The sequence below is a fragment of the Xiphophorus hellerii genome, chromosome 13, assembly GCF_003331165.1.
Source record: "Xiphophorus hellerii strain 12219 chromosome 13, Xiphophorus_hellerii-4.1, whole genome shotgun sequence".
NCBI lineage: Eukaryota > Metazoa > Chordata > Actinopteri > Cyprinodontiformes > Poeciliidae > Xiphophorus > Xiphophorus hellerii.
The window spans coordinates 26,090,895-26,111,541 of record NC_045684.1 but is presented as its reverse complement, the minus strand read 5'-3'; the positions used below and the strand labels follow the sequence as shown (position 1 = coordinate 26,111,541).

Here is a 20,647-nt window from a genome sequence, read left to right as displayed (position 1 = left end):
ATTGTTTTGATTACCTACAATATATGTATATATCTAGAATACTGGCATCAAATTAACATCTAATTGTGTGTTAAACTGAAATCTAACAAAGGTCTATTTTAAACTGCAGATCATTCAATGTCTGTTATTACCCATCCTACTGCCTCCTACTGGCTTGTTTGTTCCAGAGAGTTTCCATGAGAGATTGATGAGCTTATTTATCTGAAAAATCCTGTACGCCTTAAAACCCTGCTGATGGAGAGGAGGAGCTTTGGATGGTCAGTGTATTGTGAGCTGCAGAACTCTGAGTGGCTCAACTTGGTATCAGTCCAACCTTTATTACCGGCAAAACAGGAATCCTCCCTGAAGCCACAACCCATTTTAATACTTAAAGATAAGGAATTTAATTTAGATTCTGAAAGTATACAGAATTAGATTGGTAGCTATAACAACAACATTTAGATAAACACAGGTGGATCAAAGATTCGGATGACATGATGGGAGTTGTGTTTATGTTAGGTTTAAATTACCTAAACACAGACACAAAGAAGAGACAAGAGTCAGAACTTAAGTTTTACCTGCAGGGAGAACACAGTTGAAACCCAGTTTCAGATTTCGGCCTATGCTCTGAAGTTTCAACTGAGTCTTTCCCTGCTTTTATTAGAATTAGGAACTCCCTAGTTACATGTCAGTGTGCAGCCCTGAAGGGAGGGGCAACAAAAAACAGCTGCACACTCACATGAACACAACTCATTCATCCAACCTTCAAAAGCATATTTCATAAGATAAGAGTGCCAGTTTGCAGTTTCTCTAGGCCATCACCGCTGGAACGTCTCGTTCATGGTACCCTCCTCTTCACTCCTCAGCAGGCTCCGTCCCACAGTTTCCTGCAGACGTCTCTCACAAAACAGACATAAATTCCAACAGTCCTCAAATATAATGATTAGTATTTATATAGGTTATTTTAATTCTATCAGTTTATTTTTCCAAAAATTTTCTCAAAGTACTGTACATGAGAAATGTTGGCAATACTATTAATACAATGTCAAAAGGATGTTAGATCACGCATTCATTTATCCAGATTTAAGTTCATCATTGCAAAGTAACATTCACTCAGAGGGGAGATATTCTACAATAGAACACTGTACAGAATACAAATGGGCCTTGAAGTAATATTTTTGTCTATACCAGTATACCAGTATTGGTATAAATGAAAACTGCAAAACATTGAAATATTGGCATGGAAATTAATTTCAGTACATAAGAAGTTAAAAGGATCATCAAACAGAAGGTGAAGGAAAAGTGGCAGAAGTAACAGGAAGAACAAAAAGGAAGACACAATGGAAAGTAGATAAGATGAGAGGTGGTGGTGGTGGGGGAGGGGGGCAGGAGAGAAGATACGGTAGACTCACATTTGGTCACCCTGAACAGCACATTTAGAATGGGGTAAAATAACACAAGAAATTGTGGACTTTAGCATGAAAAGACAGTTGAACTGCACATTATGTTATACTGTAAGAAATACAATGTTGCCAGTCCTGCAATGGAGTGGTGACTGGAGACCTGCCTTTCACCCGTTGACCACTGGAGACAGGCATCCTGCAAGGATCAGCATGTTAGATAATGGATGTAACAAATATGACAAGGAAAGATATATTTCTATTCAAAACCTTGAAAATATTTAAGCAATGAAACCATTCTGAACTATTTGCAGCATTAGAATACCAAATAGGAATTTCAGGCGAAGACTAATTTTAATGGCTCCAAGTTGACAGTAAAAGTGGAAACCATTATTCATTATTATCTAACAGTTATTGTTAGTATTATTGATACAACAGTTGATGAAAATTTATCTGACTTCCTGAACAGGTATGGGGAAATTATAAAAACCCTGAAAATAGATGACCAACAGTCTTCTTACAACAAAAATGCCATTGTAGAGTAAGAGAATGGATCTGCTTTGACAGCACTTGAACCTTTACTTCCTTACACACCCAAACCAAGTCTCTTATCAGATCAGAGCCCTGTCAAGCGAGTTTGTATCTGATGTCATAGACTGATCCACCCACTGATTTTTCTGTGAACTGCAAGAAATTGCCTAATTAGGTGAGAGATCTTATAAAGCTGTCCTCCATGAGCATCTGTCCAACTGCTCTCAATCAGTCATAGGCAACCCTGAGACACAAAGTGACCTAATGAACCCAGTAGCCAGACCAACACAAGAAAATTACCAACTTTTTCAAAGTGAAAATTTAGAACAGTCCTAAACTACTCTAAGCAACTCTGACTCTGACTCAGTCAGCCAACCTCAACCTAATCTGTCCTCCAACCTGCCACAGGGATGTGTGATGCAAAAAGTGATTGTAGAGGATACAGTCCGCAATAAAGCTCTTGTTTCACAGATAAGTGCCTCTTTTTGTTTGAGGCAGTTTTCAGGCAAACTGCATTGTCCTAGTCATGAGGCTGATTTTAATACTTTGCACAACAGCTTTCAGCAGACTCCTCTCTAAAGCTTAGAACAGAAGTGGTTCACTCAGAGGGGAGATATTAGTGAAGCAGACCTGACACCTTCTGCATCTGCTTCACTGGGGAAGTGAGTGTTGGGATAATGCTTCAGCTCAAAAACAAAAAGATAAACCACCTTCATTCACTGAGCTACTGCTATAGATGTGAGTTGCAGAGGACAATCATATCGCAAAAGAGAGCAGAATGAAAAAACACTTTGCTGCTGTCAGACCAAGAGTAGCCCCTGGCACTATTGTTGCAACCTCTGACCTCTCTGAGCCCACAATGCAAGGCAATCTCACTGACGTGACCCCAAATAAAGTCAGCTGACAAAACAGAAACCCCAAAAAATAGTTCAACCTGTTGTTTCCCAAAATGGTCTGGTCACAGAATTAAAAGCACACATTGCTGAGCTTCACAGTTATCTGGTTAAACTAAAATCAACAAACCTCACAAAGAAAAGTGCTAGTGCACCTAAAACTAAAACATAAACTAAAACTAAAGTTTCTGAACAAACTGTGACAGTCCAAACTGTAAAGAGAACTTTAAGTCTTGGTGTTGTCAATGAGGCATGGATGGTCATATAATTTCAGCATGCTCCAATGAGATAAATACATCAATTGTTGCAAAAAACGTTTCTAGAAAACGTATACAAATTTCTGAGTTTGAAAAGTCAAAAGGTTTTATCTTTTCACACTCAGAAATGTCTGTTTTTTCTATAACTTTTCTGAGCATAATCTCACAATTTCTGAGTTTTTTGGCAGAAATGTATCATTTCTTTTTTTTCTATCTGCAGTGGCTCTAATGTGTCGTGGTACGATGGTCGTAGGCCTAACACAAGCCTTTAATTTTACTCTTGTTGCAGTTTGATCCAGTTTGATTTTTTTTTTGTTTTGTTTTTTTTACCCCTCTAGGGTTTTTTTTTGTGGGCTCTAGTGTCCCTTATATCACAGTAGGCTGACAGGAAACAGGGAAGGAGAGTGGGGAAGACATGCGGCAAATGTCGTCGGGTCCGGGAGTCGAACCCGCGACGGCCGCGTCGAGGACTCAAGGCCTCCAAATACAGGTCGCGCTAACCCCTACGCCACCACGGCACGCCCTACAGCCAGGTCTGTTTGACCTGTTTAATCAGTTTTTGTCATGTATAAGATAGACGACTGTCACCAGTCTTAAATATTGTGGTTATGTAACCGTGCATCAGTGTGCATGTGAGAAGATAAAATGGATGGAAGAAAGACACAGAATAATTTTATCCTTAATAATTATCTACTTTCTGCTACATAAAACAAAAACAAAAAATCAGAAAATTGCTTGCATTTTAATTGGTTGGAGTGCAGCAGGCGGGGTTTGCACAATTGGTTGTATATTTATATTTAAATCTTAAGAAGTTAGTCATCGGGATTACTTGTGATTAATGTCAAAGGGGCGAGGGGAGTACACAAATAGGGGAAATAGGAAAATGAATTTAACACTAACAAATAACTACACATGACTAGAGTAACTTAGAAAGGACTAAAGTAAAACACAAACAAAGCTAATCTAATCAAAGACTCAGATAAGCATCAAGTGTTTTATAATTTCATGGGTCTCACACTTGAAAAGGAGGACTTGAAGAGACTTCAGGATTTCATTCAATCTTTTTTATTTTCACCAGTGAGTGTGAATCAAAGAGGTGAAAAACCTACAAAACATACATTTTTAAACATACATTTTAGACATTTGGTCTAAAGTTAATCATTTATCTTAATGATCAATTCCATTTTTAACCTTAGACATACATTTCTTTCACAATTTTAACCATGAATTCAAGTATTAAATTATTGAATTCTGTTTGGTTGATCAAACAAATCCAAACATTTTAGAATAAAATTTTTTTTCTTTTCCTCAAGACATAAGTTTTTACATTAAATATCTTAAATATGCATTTAATAGAGACAAACTGTAAAAAAAAAAAAACAACAAAAAAACTAGCAGTGCAAACTATTCCTTCAATAAATTCTGCATTTCTTTTTATCAAATGCAAAACCAAAGTCAAATTACATTTCAACTGAGTCCAGTGAACATCTTACCAGTAGTCCTTGTTTAATTCAAGTCCTTTGCCCATGAAATGCTGCTTTGGAGACGGTGTTTGCCTTCCTCAGCTCTGTTGCAAAACCAGCCAAATGCTTGATGGATTCCTTATATTACCTGAGTTGAGGGTGCTGCTGATTGGACCAGATTTTATTTACCTGCTGAGAAGTTGCTGCAGAGTGGCACACTAACGTGTGTGTTCATGCACCCACATCTGAACCCATGAGCAGACTGCGCAACAATAAGGCAAGCAGTAATCAAAGCTGGAATCAAACCCAAAACAATTCAGGATCTGACAATTAACTGCTTTAGTATTTCAAAATATACAGGTAATATATAGGTAATGGCAGAGGAGGAGAAGATATGACTGAAAAAGGACATCAAAGTTTAAATTATGGCTAATAAAATGTGTTTCATACTTTGGTACAGGACAGCAACAGGTCCTTATACATTTGAACTAATACATCATTGCTGGAAGTATCTGCAGCAGAGGGAAGCCTGATCAGAGGACAGCTTGAACCAAAGATCTGGGGAGAGTATGATTGCATACATAGTTTTGAATTTTTGCTGTCACAAAAGAAATACTAAATAATGTTAGAAGTTACATTTGAAACAAAGAGATCAATTCTTCAGCCCTTTAAACTGTCAGTCTTTGCTAGATGTTAAAGTCCATCACTTTGGAAGGGGAGCAAAGTCCTAAACAGAATTCCTTTTTTCTCTTTTAAAGCCGACTGTGCCACAATCTGCATCTGTTCTAATGTAGAAACATTCTAACATAATTAATATGCTGTTTTCTGTAATCATAAACCCATGTGTAGAAAATAACTAACAAAGTTCTGGGTCAAACACTCAACTAATGTGGAAAATGAAAATGTAAAAGCTCCATGGTTTACTTCAGAATGAAACAGGAAACCACTGATTTCAGAGTTTCCTGTTGTCTTGTTTCATGCAGATCATAGAAACAACAGAATCACCCCACCTCTCACTTTCCTACTCACTGAAGAATCTAAGGTCTTACCAAACAGGTAAAGGATTGGAACTTTAACAGAAATCCTGTGTCACCTTGTTATACAATTAGCTGCACAATGCTGGTACTTTCTTTTATTCCCAAAAGCATCACATCATGCTTTTTCAAATACATATGGGTTAAGGGGGATTACTGAAATATGTATAAATATAATTAGTTGTTTTTAGCCCTGCGACAGACTGGCAACCTGTCCAGGGTGACCCCGCCTCTCGCCCGGAACATTAGCTGGAGATGGGCACCAGCAGCCCTCCAGACCCCACTAGGGACAAAGGTGTTAGAAAATGGATGGATGGATGGATGGATAGTTGTTTTTAATACATAGTTTTAAAGAGATCAGATTAAGAGATTCTTGCTCTTTTTTACTGTAAATTAAATTATTTCTGTTTCACACAAAATTCTAGAACTGAGAAAGGACAATTCAGTGTTTGCTGTCAAGAGATAACAGAGACATCTATGCAGTTTTAGTAGTTTTTTTTGGGGGGGGGGGTAAATATAACCATTAAGATCTCATTAAATCATTATTTTATTATTTTTCAGCTTTTGTTATATATTAGAAAATATGACACATTTCTTGACAGCAGTCAGCTTCTGTCTGACTGCTGCCACAGAACTGAAGAAGTCTTGTGACTTTTGCAGAGGAATCTTCAAAAAGTCTCCCCTAACAAACCCTTGTGCTGGTTTACACAAACATTCATGTGTAGTTTGAACAAACCCTGAAAGTTTCTCAAGCAATCTCTTATGAAGTCCTATTACACATGAAAAGAATTTGTGGAAATAAACATACACATTGTCAATTTTGTCTTTTTCTTATGACTTACACATTGATGAAATATATGTTAGATCAAACTGACTTCTGTTTCATTACTAATCATATTAAGATTTAAGTATATTGGACTGGATGTCGTTGGAGTTGACATAACTGAGTTCTATGTCATTTGAATTCCTTGAAGCCAGTTTACTTCCTGTGTAAGGACGTCAACAAATGATTCACTGTCATCTGGGCCATTATTAGCCCTGATATCTCATCTGGTATCTTGTGGGTGAAAAAAGTTGATACTATGGAGAAAAGCTTGACTGCCAAATTTATAATTCTGTGAGAAGCCTGAGGTCAGAGGTATAATTATTATTATGTTATCACTCTAATGATTATCTGCCTTATAAAGCTGTTGTCACCTTATGGTTCTGATCAGAATCATATTTTTTTGCTCTTTATTATTTCAAAGAGAATAAAATCTTGCAGGAAACACTTGGGGTTTTCCTTATCTGCACAGAAGTCTACACTGACCTGAAACCTTTCTTTGTCTGCTTTTATGTGGTTGGCATTGTTTCATGGTAAATGATTCATGACTGATTCCCCTGAATTGTCATTGGCAATGAGTACAAGGAATAAAATGTAAAATCCCTTAACCTGAATTAAAAAGGGCAACGTCACTCTGACCAATGAGGGTGTAGGATCAAAGAACCATTCTTACCTAGAATACCTCAGAGTTTCATTCAAACACTTTCTACATTTGAATTCCTGTTTCTCAAGATCCAGAGTTGCTTAAGCAAAGCAAAACAAAAGAAATGTATCATCTTGGAAGTTTTTGAGATTTTTGTTTTTTTTCTGTGCTTGAATATTTATCTGTGCTTAATTTTTTTGTTCGGTTTCTGCTTAGTTTATTTTCTTATTAGATTAGTTTACAGAATAGAATAGAATAGAATAGAATAGAATAGAATAGAATAGAATAGAATAGAATAGAATAGAATAGAATAGAATAGACTTTTCCCTCCAAGGGGAAATTGTAGCACTGTTGCCTTGCAGCAAGAAGGTCTGGGGTCTTTCTGCATGAAGTTTGTATGTTCTCCCTGTGCATGCTGGGTTCTCTCCGGGTTCTCCGGCTTCCTCCCACAGTCAAAAAACATAATTGCTAGGTTAATTTCTCTCTCTAAATTTCCTAGGTGTGAGTGTGGGTGTGCATGTGTGTGTGTGTGTGTGTGTGTACATGGTTGTTTGTTCTGTCTGTCTCTGTGTTGCCCTGCGATGGACTGGCGACCTGTCCAGAGTGACCCAGCCTCTCGCCCGTTGACAGCTGGAGATAGGCACCAGCACCCCTCCTAACCCCACTAGGGACAAAGGTATAAGAAAATGGATGGATGGGCAAATTAAATTGTTGATTTTCCGAGTTAATGTTTAAAGCTCCAGTTTATTCTCCAGCTTCTTCCTGTAGCTACACCTCAATAACTCCCTTGTTCCCTAAAGGCTCTTTTTTCTTGCTTAACAGTTCCTTTGGTGATTCAGGGTTTGTTAATTGGGAAGCATCTCACTGTTCTGGTGGTTCTGTCCACAGAGAAGTTTATGTAGTCAGTCACACACTCAGTCATGGCATTGATGTCATCTCCATGTGGCTGGCAGAGAGTAGCCCAATCAGTTGCTTTAAAATAAGCCTTGAGTGGCTCTTCTGCTTCCTGTGACCAGTTCCTAACAACCATCTTTCTAACAGGTAGATGCTTCACCAGAGGTTTGTATTCAGAGCAGGGAAAAATAAGATTATGATCAATCCAATCCAATGCTTGGATGTGGTGTATAAGTGCATATGGAAGTGTTGAAGTGCAAAAAGACAGACAAACTCAAATGTGCAAAAGGAGGGGAGCTGAGACCTGGCAACAAAACACCACAAGCATCAAGCGGCAGAGTGGACGCTGAAGGCGACCCAGAAGGTGGAGACGGCCAAGTTTAAATGTTCTGTGCTCCAAATTAACAAATCAGCAGCACCTGTAAAGGGGAGGAGAACAAAGACAGACAACAAGACACCTGCAACCCAGCCCATAAGGCCCAGGGCCGTAACACCCCCACCCTTAAGAAAAGGGCCCCAAAGGGGAACCTTTAAAAAACTCAAAACAAATATGAATTAAAAATGTTTGGGCTGGTAATATATTACCAAAATTTAGTGTTCAGGATAACCGCCGTCACATTGTCAGCCTCCATGTCCCACAGCCATAAGTTGCTGTGCCCATCATGTCTGTCACTGGTTAGGAAGACTGGCAGAGAATGGTACAGCAGCTGAAACAGGACATGTTCTTACTGCTTCAACACCCTCAAGGTACCTTAAGAGGAGAAAACCCACTTACGAACACAGACCTGACACCCAAGTGACCTACCACAGGTTCACAGCCAAATCAAAATGGATTCACCCAAATACCACTCGCCAAAGCAATAACCAGCAATCCAACCAGATTTGAACTGGTGTTACCCAACACAAAAGGTCACAGCAACAAGTGGTCCACTACCACAAAACGTTGCTACACAAGTCAGGTAACCAACCAAGTGACCAACACAATATGGAGATCGATACCCACAACACAATCACCCTTAGCATGGTCCAGCACCATACTTGAATTTACTGCTGTCTCTCAGCCACCAACACCAAAAGGTCACATCACTGCTTTACAAAGTTTCTCCAGGATTCTCCTCATCACATAATGACCAACAAAACATGGACAACCCCAGCAACAACACAACAACCACAACAACCCCAGCATGGTCCAGCACCATACTCTCATGGGATTCCAACAAAAACGTGGGCCAACTCCTCCACCAGAATGGTCATTTCACAACCAGGAACAAAGCACACTTTTTCCTTCCACTGAACTTGAAGCTCGAACAAGTCCGTTTACTGCCCACCGGACAATACAGTAACACTCGCCATTAAAGGGGGAGACGAATTTAGACAAAGCTTCAACACACCAACCTCAAACAAATTTAAAATTTCTAAAAGTGCCGATCACATTTCCATGTGACACTCAAGGCAAGATCTTAACTGCTCCTAGCACACATATCCAAGATGTTTTAACCATTAAAACCTCAACCTGATCCATGGTTTATAACTGCAAACAAGTGACAATTCAATGCACAATAAAAACTTCAAAAGCGACCATCCACAGTGTGCCCCTGCTAACTGCCTAGCGAAGAAGCTTACAAACTCATCCCTAGTCTTCGGGAGGCGTAGCTTTGGGTTGCTATGCTTTTAAAAACCAGTGGCACGATAAAGGTGACCAGCAGACCGTCACCCCCTCGAAACCATGGAATGCTCCCAAGCCGATGAAGAGAAAGGGGATAGGGAAGCTTTACCCGCCGTACCTCCACACTAGGAAATAACCAAATTAACAAATCAGCAGCATCTGTAAAGGGGAGGAGAACAAAGACAGACAACAAGACACCTGTAAACCAGCCCATAAGGCCCAGGGCCATAACAAACATAGATATAGTTGTACGTCAAAAGTAAAAAAAACAAAAAACAAATTCAGCCAGTCCACCAGCAACTAAAAATGCTTTAGCATCTATTATATGTTTTATGGGAGCTTCAATCCTTCAGTGTTTATAATAAGATGCTGCAAATGGTCTTTAATTTGTGGTGGAAAGAGGAATATCTTATGCCATTATCTGTTGGGTCATTAGAGCCAGTAACTTCAAAAATCTCAACAAACTGAAAAAGAGGGTAGGTTTTGTTCTACGGACTTTTTTTATCCTCTGGAGATGATTGCGCAAACAAGGATTTTTAAATGTTTTTCATTGCCAAAATGCAAAATTGTGGCAATCTGTGGTTAAAAATGCACAATAATTAGTTTTTGTTTGTTGCCAAAAATGCCACCAGAGACTTCAGGATCAGTCAGGATACTAACTGATTAGTTAGGACTCTAACTGATTAGGATACTAAACAGTGAAACAGAAACAGTAGCATGTTTCAACAGACAAACTCTACAGAGAAATGCGCATGAATATTCTAATCCAGGACCTCCTTCCTGCAAGGCAACAAGGCTAATGAAAGCCCCACTGTGCAGGTGGAGTATACAACAAATACTAAAAGACAAGTTTACCTAATGGACTGTATGGTTGTCCATTTGATAGAACTGTTGCCTTGCAGCAAGAAAGTCCTCGGTTGGAATCTGGCTTGTGGTCTTCCTGGATAGAGTTTGCATGTGCATGTGTGCTCAACAACATAACTGTTAAAATGGATTGTCACTCTAAATAGTCATTAGTTGCAAGAATAAGCGGGGATGGACAATGGATCAATGGAAGTTTGCGTGAATTTAGATTTTAATTTTGATCCTCTCCCCAGAGCCTCACAAGATGTAACAGGACTTTCTCACTTCTTTTTATCTTCTTCACAAAAATATTCCCTTTTTGGTCAATGTAAGGTGTCCTGAGATGATTTGCAGATAAGCTGTGAATTGTTTTTGTGAAGAGGATGATGAGAAGAAGAGAAAATCTGCTGCAATTTCCTGTGTGACTCTGGGGAGAGTATCAGGTCTTTTTTTTAAGATGGTGGGACTTTACTTGTACCATTTTTAGAAACAGGAAAAAGCAACATGATGTGGCACAACAGAAAGGGATTTTTTATCAAGTCAACTTAAATCCTAATTTAAAATAAGGAAGAAGCTGTGTTTGAAAGTGAACTGAGACCACAAGATGGGCAGATTCTGGAAATAACACATCTCTTTCACATCCTTCCTGTGTTGCTCTCAGGTATCCCCCCTCCTACTTACATCAGTAGGAGGGGGGGCACATCACTGGAAAAGTATGTTTACTCAATCTTACACTAACATTTGAATTCATACAATAATGGAATACCAGTGTTTTATGATTCATTTTGATGGACTTCCTACACATCACTGGAAAAGTATGTTTACTCAATCTTACACTAACATTTGAATTCATACAATAATGGAATACCAGTGTTTTATGATTCATTTTGATGGACTTCCTACACATCTTCTCAAAAAGCTCCATCTTAGTGTAACTTTCATGCATGGATCACAGCAATATATATATATTTTAAAGCTTAAAATCAGTTAGGATTATGTGGACAGTGTGTGTGATTCCAGTTTACAGCATTTGAATAAACCCATTGATGTTCTTTGAAGAAATTTTTTTTTTTCATCAATAGGAAAGAATTAGTGCATTATCTTGACATTTTTGACAATGCTGATGGTGCATCATAAGATTTTACAGTGGGACATTTATGACTGAAATCACCAAACTAAAATGAATTAGCATTTATGACAGTGAGGTACAGTATGTATGGAAAGTATTCAGGTCTTTTTAAATTTTTCACTCTTTCACTCTGTAAAATCCAGCTTGATTAAAAGCAGAACTCACATTATACTCAAAGGGGATCTGCCACAGGAATTAGGTAAATATGTTACACCACTTAATTTGATAAGAAAATAAATATCCAACCACTCAATATGAAATTTGTTGATTTTTAGCAACAATGATTTATAAAAAAAAATCACAACACTAAGAAATAATAATAGTTATTCTGATAAATACATCAGTAACCAAAAATCTCTCAAAAAATAATTATAGGATAGATTTAAATCACTCAGTTTATATCAGCAAAAACACCTAAATAATAAAATGTCCAAAATTTCCCGTTCTTTATAAAGAGAATAATGTCCGCAAAGGAGTTTCATATCCTCAAAAAAACTAAACAAAGTCCTGGAGTATTTCTCAGTTTTAATCCAAAGTCCCAATCCGAAATGAAAAATCCAAAACGTCAACACGCCCCCCCCAAAAATTAATAAATAAAAAAATAAGAAAAAAGAGTGGTACCACCAAAAATCCCCAAATGGAAAAGTAAAGTCCTGATCTCACCAGGAGCGTCTTTCTTCCCCCTCGGTCGCGTCCTCTTGCACCGGGCGGCGTTTCCTGGGTGCGAATCTAGGACGAACTTTGATTGCTGTTTTATCTCTTTTCTTTGATTTTTTTTTAACTTGTTTTAAACATCTAATCAAGTCAAATCTCCCGCTACACAGATCTGACAGTGTGCGTCTTCCTCTCCGGCCGACGCCACGCCCCTTTTTATTCACTCATTTCAACCACGTCACAACCACGCAGCATGAAGCTGCACAAAATCAGTTTTAAACAGTAGAGATTTGGAATAATTTTAACAATGAAATAACAGCAACTGTTCTACAAAACAGTTCGATACAGTTTCTCTTTTATGTATTTATTCAGAAAAAAATAAACAAACATAGTGGTTATCTTTTTTTCATTGCAGACATTTATTAAAATCAAAATGTTCATATTATTTTCCATGAATATAGACTCAGCATCCCATCTTGACAGAAAAAACAAGAAATGTAGAAATTTGCAAGGATCAATACTTTGCAAATTTGAGCATAGGATCAGTACTGACCTTCAGTTAATACTGACCCTGAGTATTGAGGGCCAGTGTTGAGTAGAAGCTCCCTTTGAGCTGGTACATTCATGAGTTTTCTTGGGAATGATGCAACAAGATTTTCCACACCTGGATTTTGAGATCCTCTCCAGTTCTGTCAGGTTGGATGGTGAACGTTGATGGAGCCATTTTCAGGTCTCTCCAGAGATGCTTAATTGGATTTAGGTCAGGGATCTGGCTGGGCCAGTCAAGAATGGTCACAGAGTTGTTCCAAAGCCATTCCTTTGCTATTTTAGCTGTGTGCTTCTGGTCATTGTCTTGTTGGAAGGTGACCCTTTGGCCCAATCTGAGGTCCTGAGCACTTTGGAAGAAGTTTTCTTCCAGGATCTCTCTGTACTTTGCCGCATTCATCTTTCCTTCAACTGCAACCAGTGGTCCTGTCCCTGCAGTTGAAAAACATTCCGAAAGCATAATGCTGCCACAACCATGTTTCACTGCTGAGTTTGTATTGGACAGGTGCTGAGCCTGGTATGTGTGATTTCCTCCACACATAAAAACCACATGCGTGGAGAAAACCACACATACCACTTAGAGTTAGCACCAAAAAATTCAATCTTCTTCTAGTCAGACCAGAGAATTTTATTTCTCATAGTCTGGGAAACTTTTATGTATTTTTTGGCAAACTATGCAGGATTTCATATGTCTTACACTGAGGAGAGGTTCTGTCGGGCCACTCTGCCATAAAGCCCCACTGGTGGAAGGCTGCAGTGATAGTTGACTTTGTGAAACTTTCTCCCATCTCCATCTCTGGAGCTCAGCTGCAGTGACCTTTGGGCTTTTCTCCCATGATTGCTCAGTTAACTGGGCGGCCAGGTCTAGGATGAGTTCTGGTTGTCCCAAACTTCCTTCCATTTAAGGACTATGGAGGCCACTGTGATCTTATGAACCTTGACTGCTGCAGAAATTATTTTGTAACCTTGGCCTGATCTGTGCCTTGCCACAATTCTGTCTCTGAGCTCCTTGGCCTTACACCTCATGATTCTTACTTGCTCTGACATGACCTGTGAGCTGAGTTTATATAGAGACAGGTGTGTGCCTTTCCTAATCAAGTCCAATCAATTAAATTAAACACAGTTTCTTCATTGGACTCCAGCTGTAGTAGAACCATCTCAAGGAGGGTCAGAAGAAATGGACAGCATGCGAGTTAAATTTAAGTGTCACAGCAAAGGGTCTGAAAATTCATGACCATGTGATATTTCAGTGTTTCTTTTTAAATACATTTTCAAAACTTTCTACATTTCTGTTTTTTCTGTCAAGATGGGATGCTGAGTGTACATTCAGGAGAAATAATATGAACTTATTTGATTTTAGCAAATGGCTGCAGTGAAACAAAAAGTGAAAACTTAAAGGGATCTGAATACTTCAGATATCCACTGTATGTTACAACATGAACATAATATGTGTGCGTTACTTATGAACTGACAGCAGTCTACCATGTATGTGCCTGGTCACGTTTTGTAAACCATGTTTCTTGGACTCTCTTTTGACTTTTTAGTGTTACAGCTACTGGTGCATATCAGAAATCTGTCCGTCCTGACCAATTTCTTCCCGATATATTTTTTTATGACCTTTCTGTGTATCACTGTTCCTGCTGTGAGCCCTGCATTATAAAATGACAGATGTAAATCTCTGGATTGTGCAATCATATTTGCACAGCTCATTGTGCCTAAACTTTTAAAGTTGTGCAAGCAGTCATCAGCTGTTTTATTGCGGTTCTGAGTTATTTGGTAAAATTTCTGTCCTCTGATGGGGACTTTTGCAAGGTCATTTGATTCTTGGTTTCTTTTTTCACATGAACTAATAGAAAGCTTAATAATAAGATCACCTGAATCTTTGTTGCATGTAAAATGTTAACAATCACCATTTTATTATCATATCCACTAAGAGTAAATTGTCTAAAATACTGACTGAAGTATGGCTGTAGGATAACAGTTCACCCTGTAGTCAGTAAGATTTGCAATCGTTCTGCAGACAGTTGTCATGGATGTAATGTGTTTTACTAGAACTATTTCCAATGTCTGTTACTTTTATCCATGTATTTATTTTATTCTAACTCTGTTTTGAGAGCCATGCAGTCCCTGTCAGTTAACAGTTTGGTATTCCATGTTTTACTGAAGGTGACTTTGACGTGTAGACATGAAGCTGACCAGAGAACCTGTGAGTGACAACTGTCTCTTCTTTAGATCTTGACATATTAAGTTAAATATGTCAGGACAGAGGCAGGCCTCATGATTGATCAAATTGATCAATTATCAATTATCAAATTGATCAAAGTCTTGACAATTGCCAGTGATAATAAAAAGATCAGCAAAATACAAATTCTTATTCTTCAAATTCTTATTCTTCATTTAACGATGCAGACAGCATTAAAATGCTGTCTGCATCGTTTTAAACTGTGTGATTGTGAGCGTGAGTGGGAATAAAAATAGCAATGGGTATTTTGTTCCATATAACACAGTAGGAGTGTAACAGGTAAACCTTCTATGGATGCAAACTCAACTAAAAACCCACCTGTATAGGATTGTATTTGAAATGCAGTCAATTACAAATTTATTGCTGGAACCTGACTTAATGTCGTGTTTTGATTGTTGATTCTATGTTGCATTGTGTTTCTGTGTTTGATATGATGTAAAGCACTTTCAAATGCCTTGCTGCTGAAATGTGCTATATAAATAAAATTTTATTGATTGATTGATTGATTTAAACATTTTATCTTATAATGTCTCCATAAATGGATTTATATATTTAAAAAAGCACAGACATTGGACCATAAATGCAGAAAATGATTGGTCCTAGCTTCCAAAACACTCACTCCTGTGAATATGAAAGATTCATACTCACCTGATTATGACAGACTCATTACGTTTTCTGTCAAATATTTAAACTCCACAGCTGACCAGACCAATGATAAGAACTAAGTTTTGCTCATAATTGAGAAACTTTAGCCTGTACCCTTAAGTTAACCTTTCACAATGTAGTAATTTTATTCAGTGTTTGCCTGTTACACATTAAAATCAAATTGCTCGCCTCACAAAATATTTGTACTTTATGGTAAATAAAGAAAAATAAATAATCATAAAATGAAGCACAACTTTACACTTTTGTTGAAAGTCACATGTGGACAGATGAACTGTTACTTCAAATTTAATATCCCTTTCTTAAAGCTGCTCTGATCCCTCAATATGCTGAGGAGAATCATGATACATTTGAGAACTTTTTTGGTCAATTATGAAAAATATTTTGATTGATAATATTATAGTTATTTCGTGCCATTTCAATGTGATGCAGATGGAATACAAGCAACAACATTAAGCACAAATTAAACTTAAATTGTTCTGTGATCACAAGTACCTGAGACTTCATGTAGCACTGACCTCACTGAGTTTCTATACAACCGTTCTCAGGGTGTTTCCCCCTTCACACACAGGGAACAAATGCTTCCTACAATAGATAAAAGTATTTCCTACTATAGAAAGTACTTGTTCACTGTGTGTGTGTGAAGGGGGAAACCCCCTTCACACACATACACACACACAGCTTGCATACTGTATACAGTACATATTATACAAATTGAAATGCTGAGGTTTTTTTTCTCAATATCCGTATGATAAATAGTGGTAACTAAAATGTTGTTGTATTATCTGGAGGAGTGTTTCAGGTCTCTGAATTAAAGGAAGGCTCTAGATGAGTCACAGTTTTACATTGAGGTCTGTCTATTTTAAACTTTGGGGAAGTGACATATTTCTCTCTCTGAGTAGAACATCAGAAAGACTTCATTTTTACTACTGTGATAGAATTTATGCAGACACAAAGTTTTTGTGATGTTTTTAAACACCTGTTGATGACGGTGTGTGTGCGTGTGTGTGTGTGCTCGAGAAAGAGTAAGTATTAGATTCTGCTAATTGTGTGTGTCTGTTTTGTGGTGTAAAATGGTTGCGACACAGGTCTGTGTGTGTGGTTTAGGTATAACTCAGTCAGAGGTTTGTGTAGGCGTGTTCTGGTCCACATGAGCCTCCCAGGTTCTGGGTCTCTTCCTTATCAGCTCTCCACTTATTCATGATGAGTGACATCACTGGAGTTTCCACCAACACAAGCTAAAAAAGCTTAAAAGAGAGTCTCACAATGTCAGGTAAGTAGAAGAAGAGGAATCCTCTTATCATACATTTACAGTTTGACTTGGATTGAAAGCAATAACTTACTCAGAACAATGGAGAGTGAATTCAAGGTGTTACTGGATGCAGATGCCAGCACAGGGACAAGTGATCAGACTCAGACATCCACGAGAGTCAAAACATTTCAAGTGTCCAGACTTACCTTGGCCCTGATGGCTTTCACTCTCTGCCTTGCTACTGGTGGTGCTGTTTTCCTCTTCTCTAATGCTCGTGTCAAGGTGAGTGTTGTCTTCAATAAGGGTCAGAGGCCTGCAACAAATAGTTACTACATCATCTGATCCCACCAAAGCTAACAGTGTCTCTTTCTCTGTCTTCTGACACAGAGTGAAGGATCAGATGAGGGAAGCTCTGGTGGGTAGTTCTCCTTAATTCTTTAACACATTGAACTTTTATGAAGTTGTAGTTAACAACAGCATCTATTGTCTAATCTATGTTTTACAAGTAAATATTATATACCTGAACTTTTATGTATTATTTTGTTACATAGAGATTTGTTCCTTAAAGGGATAATGTCCCAGAAAAATGCTATTTTGCATCCAGAAGAGGGTTGACATTTTTTCCTTTGATTTTACAGCTTTTCATCACGCCTTAAGACAAATTTCAAACAGGAGGGCAGCCATTCATCTAGAAGGTAAGGACCAGGCACCTGCAGGTGTGTGTGTGTGTGGGGGTGTGTGGGTGTGTGTGTGTGTGTGTGTGAGGGGGGGCTGGAGGAGGCTTGATCCCATGCTGCTTTTACCCTTGATGCCCTAAGTGCTATTTTGGGGGTTTTTTGTTTTGTTTTATTTTTTGTTTTCTTTTCAATAATGTATTTATTTTTTATTACATTTTTAATCTGGACAATAGTATTTAGCTAAACAGAGCAATTTATCTAAACAAATTACTCTGGCTGCCGTTGGTCTAATAATGACTGAATGGATTCTCAGTTCCTCTGCCTCCATGTCGTTAAGACACCAGGTCAGGATGAGGGAGGGGAACTGTGCCCTCTGTCAGATTATGGGCAAGAATATTTTTTTCAACATACACTTGTTTGTAAATTAAAACGTAGGTCTGATGTTGAAGATTTCATTTATTTTCATAATTGTCCTCACAATAGCAGGACAAAATCCTCCTCACCCCTAAACACAGAGATGGCTCAGCTGCAGAGAAAACTTCTGACTTTAATGTTATCATTCTGCTCCAGTGCTGGACCAAATGCCCGGTTCGCTCCAGGCAGCCTGAGTCAGTCTCACTGCTGTGGGTCAGAATCAGATATCCTGATATAAAGAAACGGTAACATGACCGTCACCGCGAATCCGACGCACCTTTTAGTTCTCTGCTTCACTTTAATCTAACGTTACTATCAGGCAGGTTCGCAGTTTGCACTGCAGATCATAAAAAATATATCCATGAAGCCCGGGCAACCAAAACAGTCTCTGTGGCGCTTATTACAAACTGAACAGTCAGTAAACAGAAAAGCTTTGTCTGACAGTCTGTCCCAGTTACTGCCTTATAAATGAAATCTCCATAGGTCCCTTGCATCCAGTAGAGAGATGTACAGCGCAGCGGAGCAGCTCTAGTTCCTCCTTATTTACTGTGATGTATTTGTGAACTCAAGCTCTGAGCTCAAACATAAAGATTAAAGATAGCATCAGATTGTAGCCATGGTAACAATCAATCTATCAATACGATTTTTTTGTACTTAGGGTTAGGGTTAGACAAAGTAAACTTCCTAATTAATTCCTAAATGTACGTTTTTTTCTCTGCCAAAACCATTAAATAAAAATTAATAGCATTGTCATTCTCAACAAACAAATGCTAAAGTTTTAGACCTATGATCTGTGTTACAATTCAAGCATTTATAGGGGCCCTAGACTGTATGTAGACCTTTGACAAAAATTTTTTAGGTCGACCAATGAAGACACTGTAGCAGAAATTTCTCTCAACCTTACAATTCTAGATCTCTTAGAGATGCCTACATAGAAAATTATGTAGAGTTAACCCCTCTGAGCTTTTTTTATCTTTAAAGCAGCCTGCAGCAAAGTTGCAATGAAGATTAAACAGTCAGATATTAAGGTCTATTAAATAAAATAGCAGTAAATTTACTTGTTTCATAACATGCTTCATAACCAGCAACCTTCTCTCCTATGGTCTGTCTCAGATCAACATAATCCTCCAGCACAGTCAGCAACACTATACCAGTCAGGGAAAACATAGACTAAATTTGCTTTGATTATCCCCACATGACATTGACATATTATGATCCAAATTAATATTAGATTCTTGATAAATATGGGTTGTTGTTATTTTGTTGTACGGTGTTTTGCTCATTGTGCTCCTGCCCCTCCAGGTCAAGGGCAGGGGCACAGCCTGGTAAGAACAAACTGCAAAGTGCAGTCTACAGCTACATTAAAACCAGAGGCAAACAATATGTATAATTCTGTTTATTTATATAAATGATACAAAGAGATTTTTTATGGTTTTATCTCCATAATTAAATTTATGTTTGGTAGTTTTTCACTGTCTACAGGAGGGTATTATAAGTGCAATTACCTGATATTCATGTTCATTTTCATGCCTGTGTTTTAAACAGGAGAACACGACCCCGCCATAAATACGTCAGTGAAGTGGATGAGCAAAGTGAACCAGGCACACTCTCAAGGAGGTCTAGAACTAAAAGACAATGAGATTTTGATTCCTCATAATGGCCTCTACTTTGTTTACAGCCAGGCGTCGTTCAGAGTAAGCTGCAGCAGCAATGCTGATGACCTTACTTCCAATCACATGATCCACCTGAGTCACACAGTGAAACGCTGGTCCAGATCATTTGGCTCTAATGATGAGAGTTCCTATCGGACCCTCTTGCATTCAGTTCGTACTGTGTGCCAGGGTACAGCCAGTAAGGATCCAGACTCAGCTGGAAGCCGGTTCACTGCAGTATATATGGGAGCAGTATTCGACTTAAAGAGTGGGGACAGACTGAAGACGGTTATGGAAGAGAAGATGCTTGAGAAACTCGAGGAAGATGCAGGGAAGACTTATTTTGGTGTCTTTGCCTTGTAAAGAGAGCTTGAAGAGGGCAGTAAATTATGACATGAACATACATGTGGTGGCAGAGTAGAACTGACCCTGTTGCATAGAACCAAAAGAAACTTTTGTTTTGTAAGTTTTACATATACAGATCAACCAGTGAGTGACAAAAAGGCCTATTAGAAAAATAATGTCTGATATGTTCAGACATCCAGGCTACAGAACCATTTATTAAGATATGACATTTTTATATCACTTATGTTGTGTGTTTTTGCTGCTAACTAATTGTTTCACTACAGCCTGGCAATGATGTGTAGACATATTTATTTATTATTATAATTATTTTATTTATTTAAGTATTTATTCTTTTTTCTCTTATTTTTGTAAGTTGGTGTGTTTTTCTGTTGACTAAATCTTGTTATATATTATGGTGTTTGTGGTGCAAAGCACTTGAATAAATTTTTTTTTAAAAGATTACAAACTCTGATGATTAGACTTTGCAGTAGTAGTCTTGTTCTCACCTGTTTATCGCTTGATCAACCAGTCAGGATGAGGTTTTTGTGCTTTTTTAAAACAGAAGGATTTCTGGGAAGACTGCAGAGGCTGCTCTTTTCCCAATGAAACCACTGAGCTGCCAGAAGAAAAATGCAGTTAACAAAACA

The 20,647-nt window shown here is 38.2% G+C and overlaps 1 protein-coding gene across 2 annotated transcripts; it reads left to right on the top strand.

The window, feature by feature from the left end:
- The first annotated feature begins 16,743 nt into the window (after positions 1-16,743).
- On the top strand, positions 16,744-20,430 carry tnfa (tumor necrosis factor a (TNF superfamily, member 2)). Of its 2 annotated transcripts, XM_032581782.1 has the most exons (5): positions 16,744-16,933; positions 17,046-17,194; positions 17,300-17,327; positions 17,551-17,607; positions 19,549-20,430. In XM_032581782.1, the coding sequence occupies exons 1-5, from the start codon at positions 16,927-16,929 to the stop codon at positions 20,016-20,018; spliced, it is 711 nt and encodes a 236-aa protein (XP_032437673.1). In that variant the 5' UTR covers positions 16,744-16,926; the 3' UTR covers positions 20,019-20,430. The 2 variants fall into 2 exon arrangements, with proteins under 2 accessions (XP_032437673.1, XP_032437672.1); XM_032581781.1 differs by having other exon boundaries at positions 16,744-17,194.
- Positions 20,431-20,647: the final 217 nt, after the last annotated feature.

Bases quoted from the DNA above. Each gene is read 5' to 3' on its own strand.
- tnfa (XM_032581781.1), top strand. From the start codon at position 17,012: ATGGAGAGTGAATTCAAGGTGTTACTGGATGCAGATGCCAGCACAGGG. The intron at 17,195-17,299 runs GTGAGTGTTGTC...CTTCTGACACAG, and splicing joins TCTCTAATGCTCGTGTCAAG to AGTGAAGGATCAGATGAGGG. The intron at 17,608-19,548 runs GTAAGGACCAGG...TGTTTTAAACAG, and splicing joins GGCAGCCATTCATCTAGAAG to GAGAACACGACCCCGCCATA.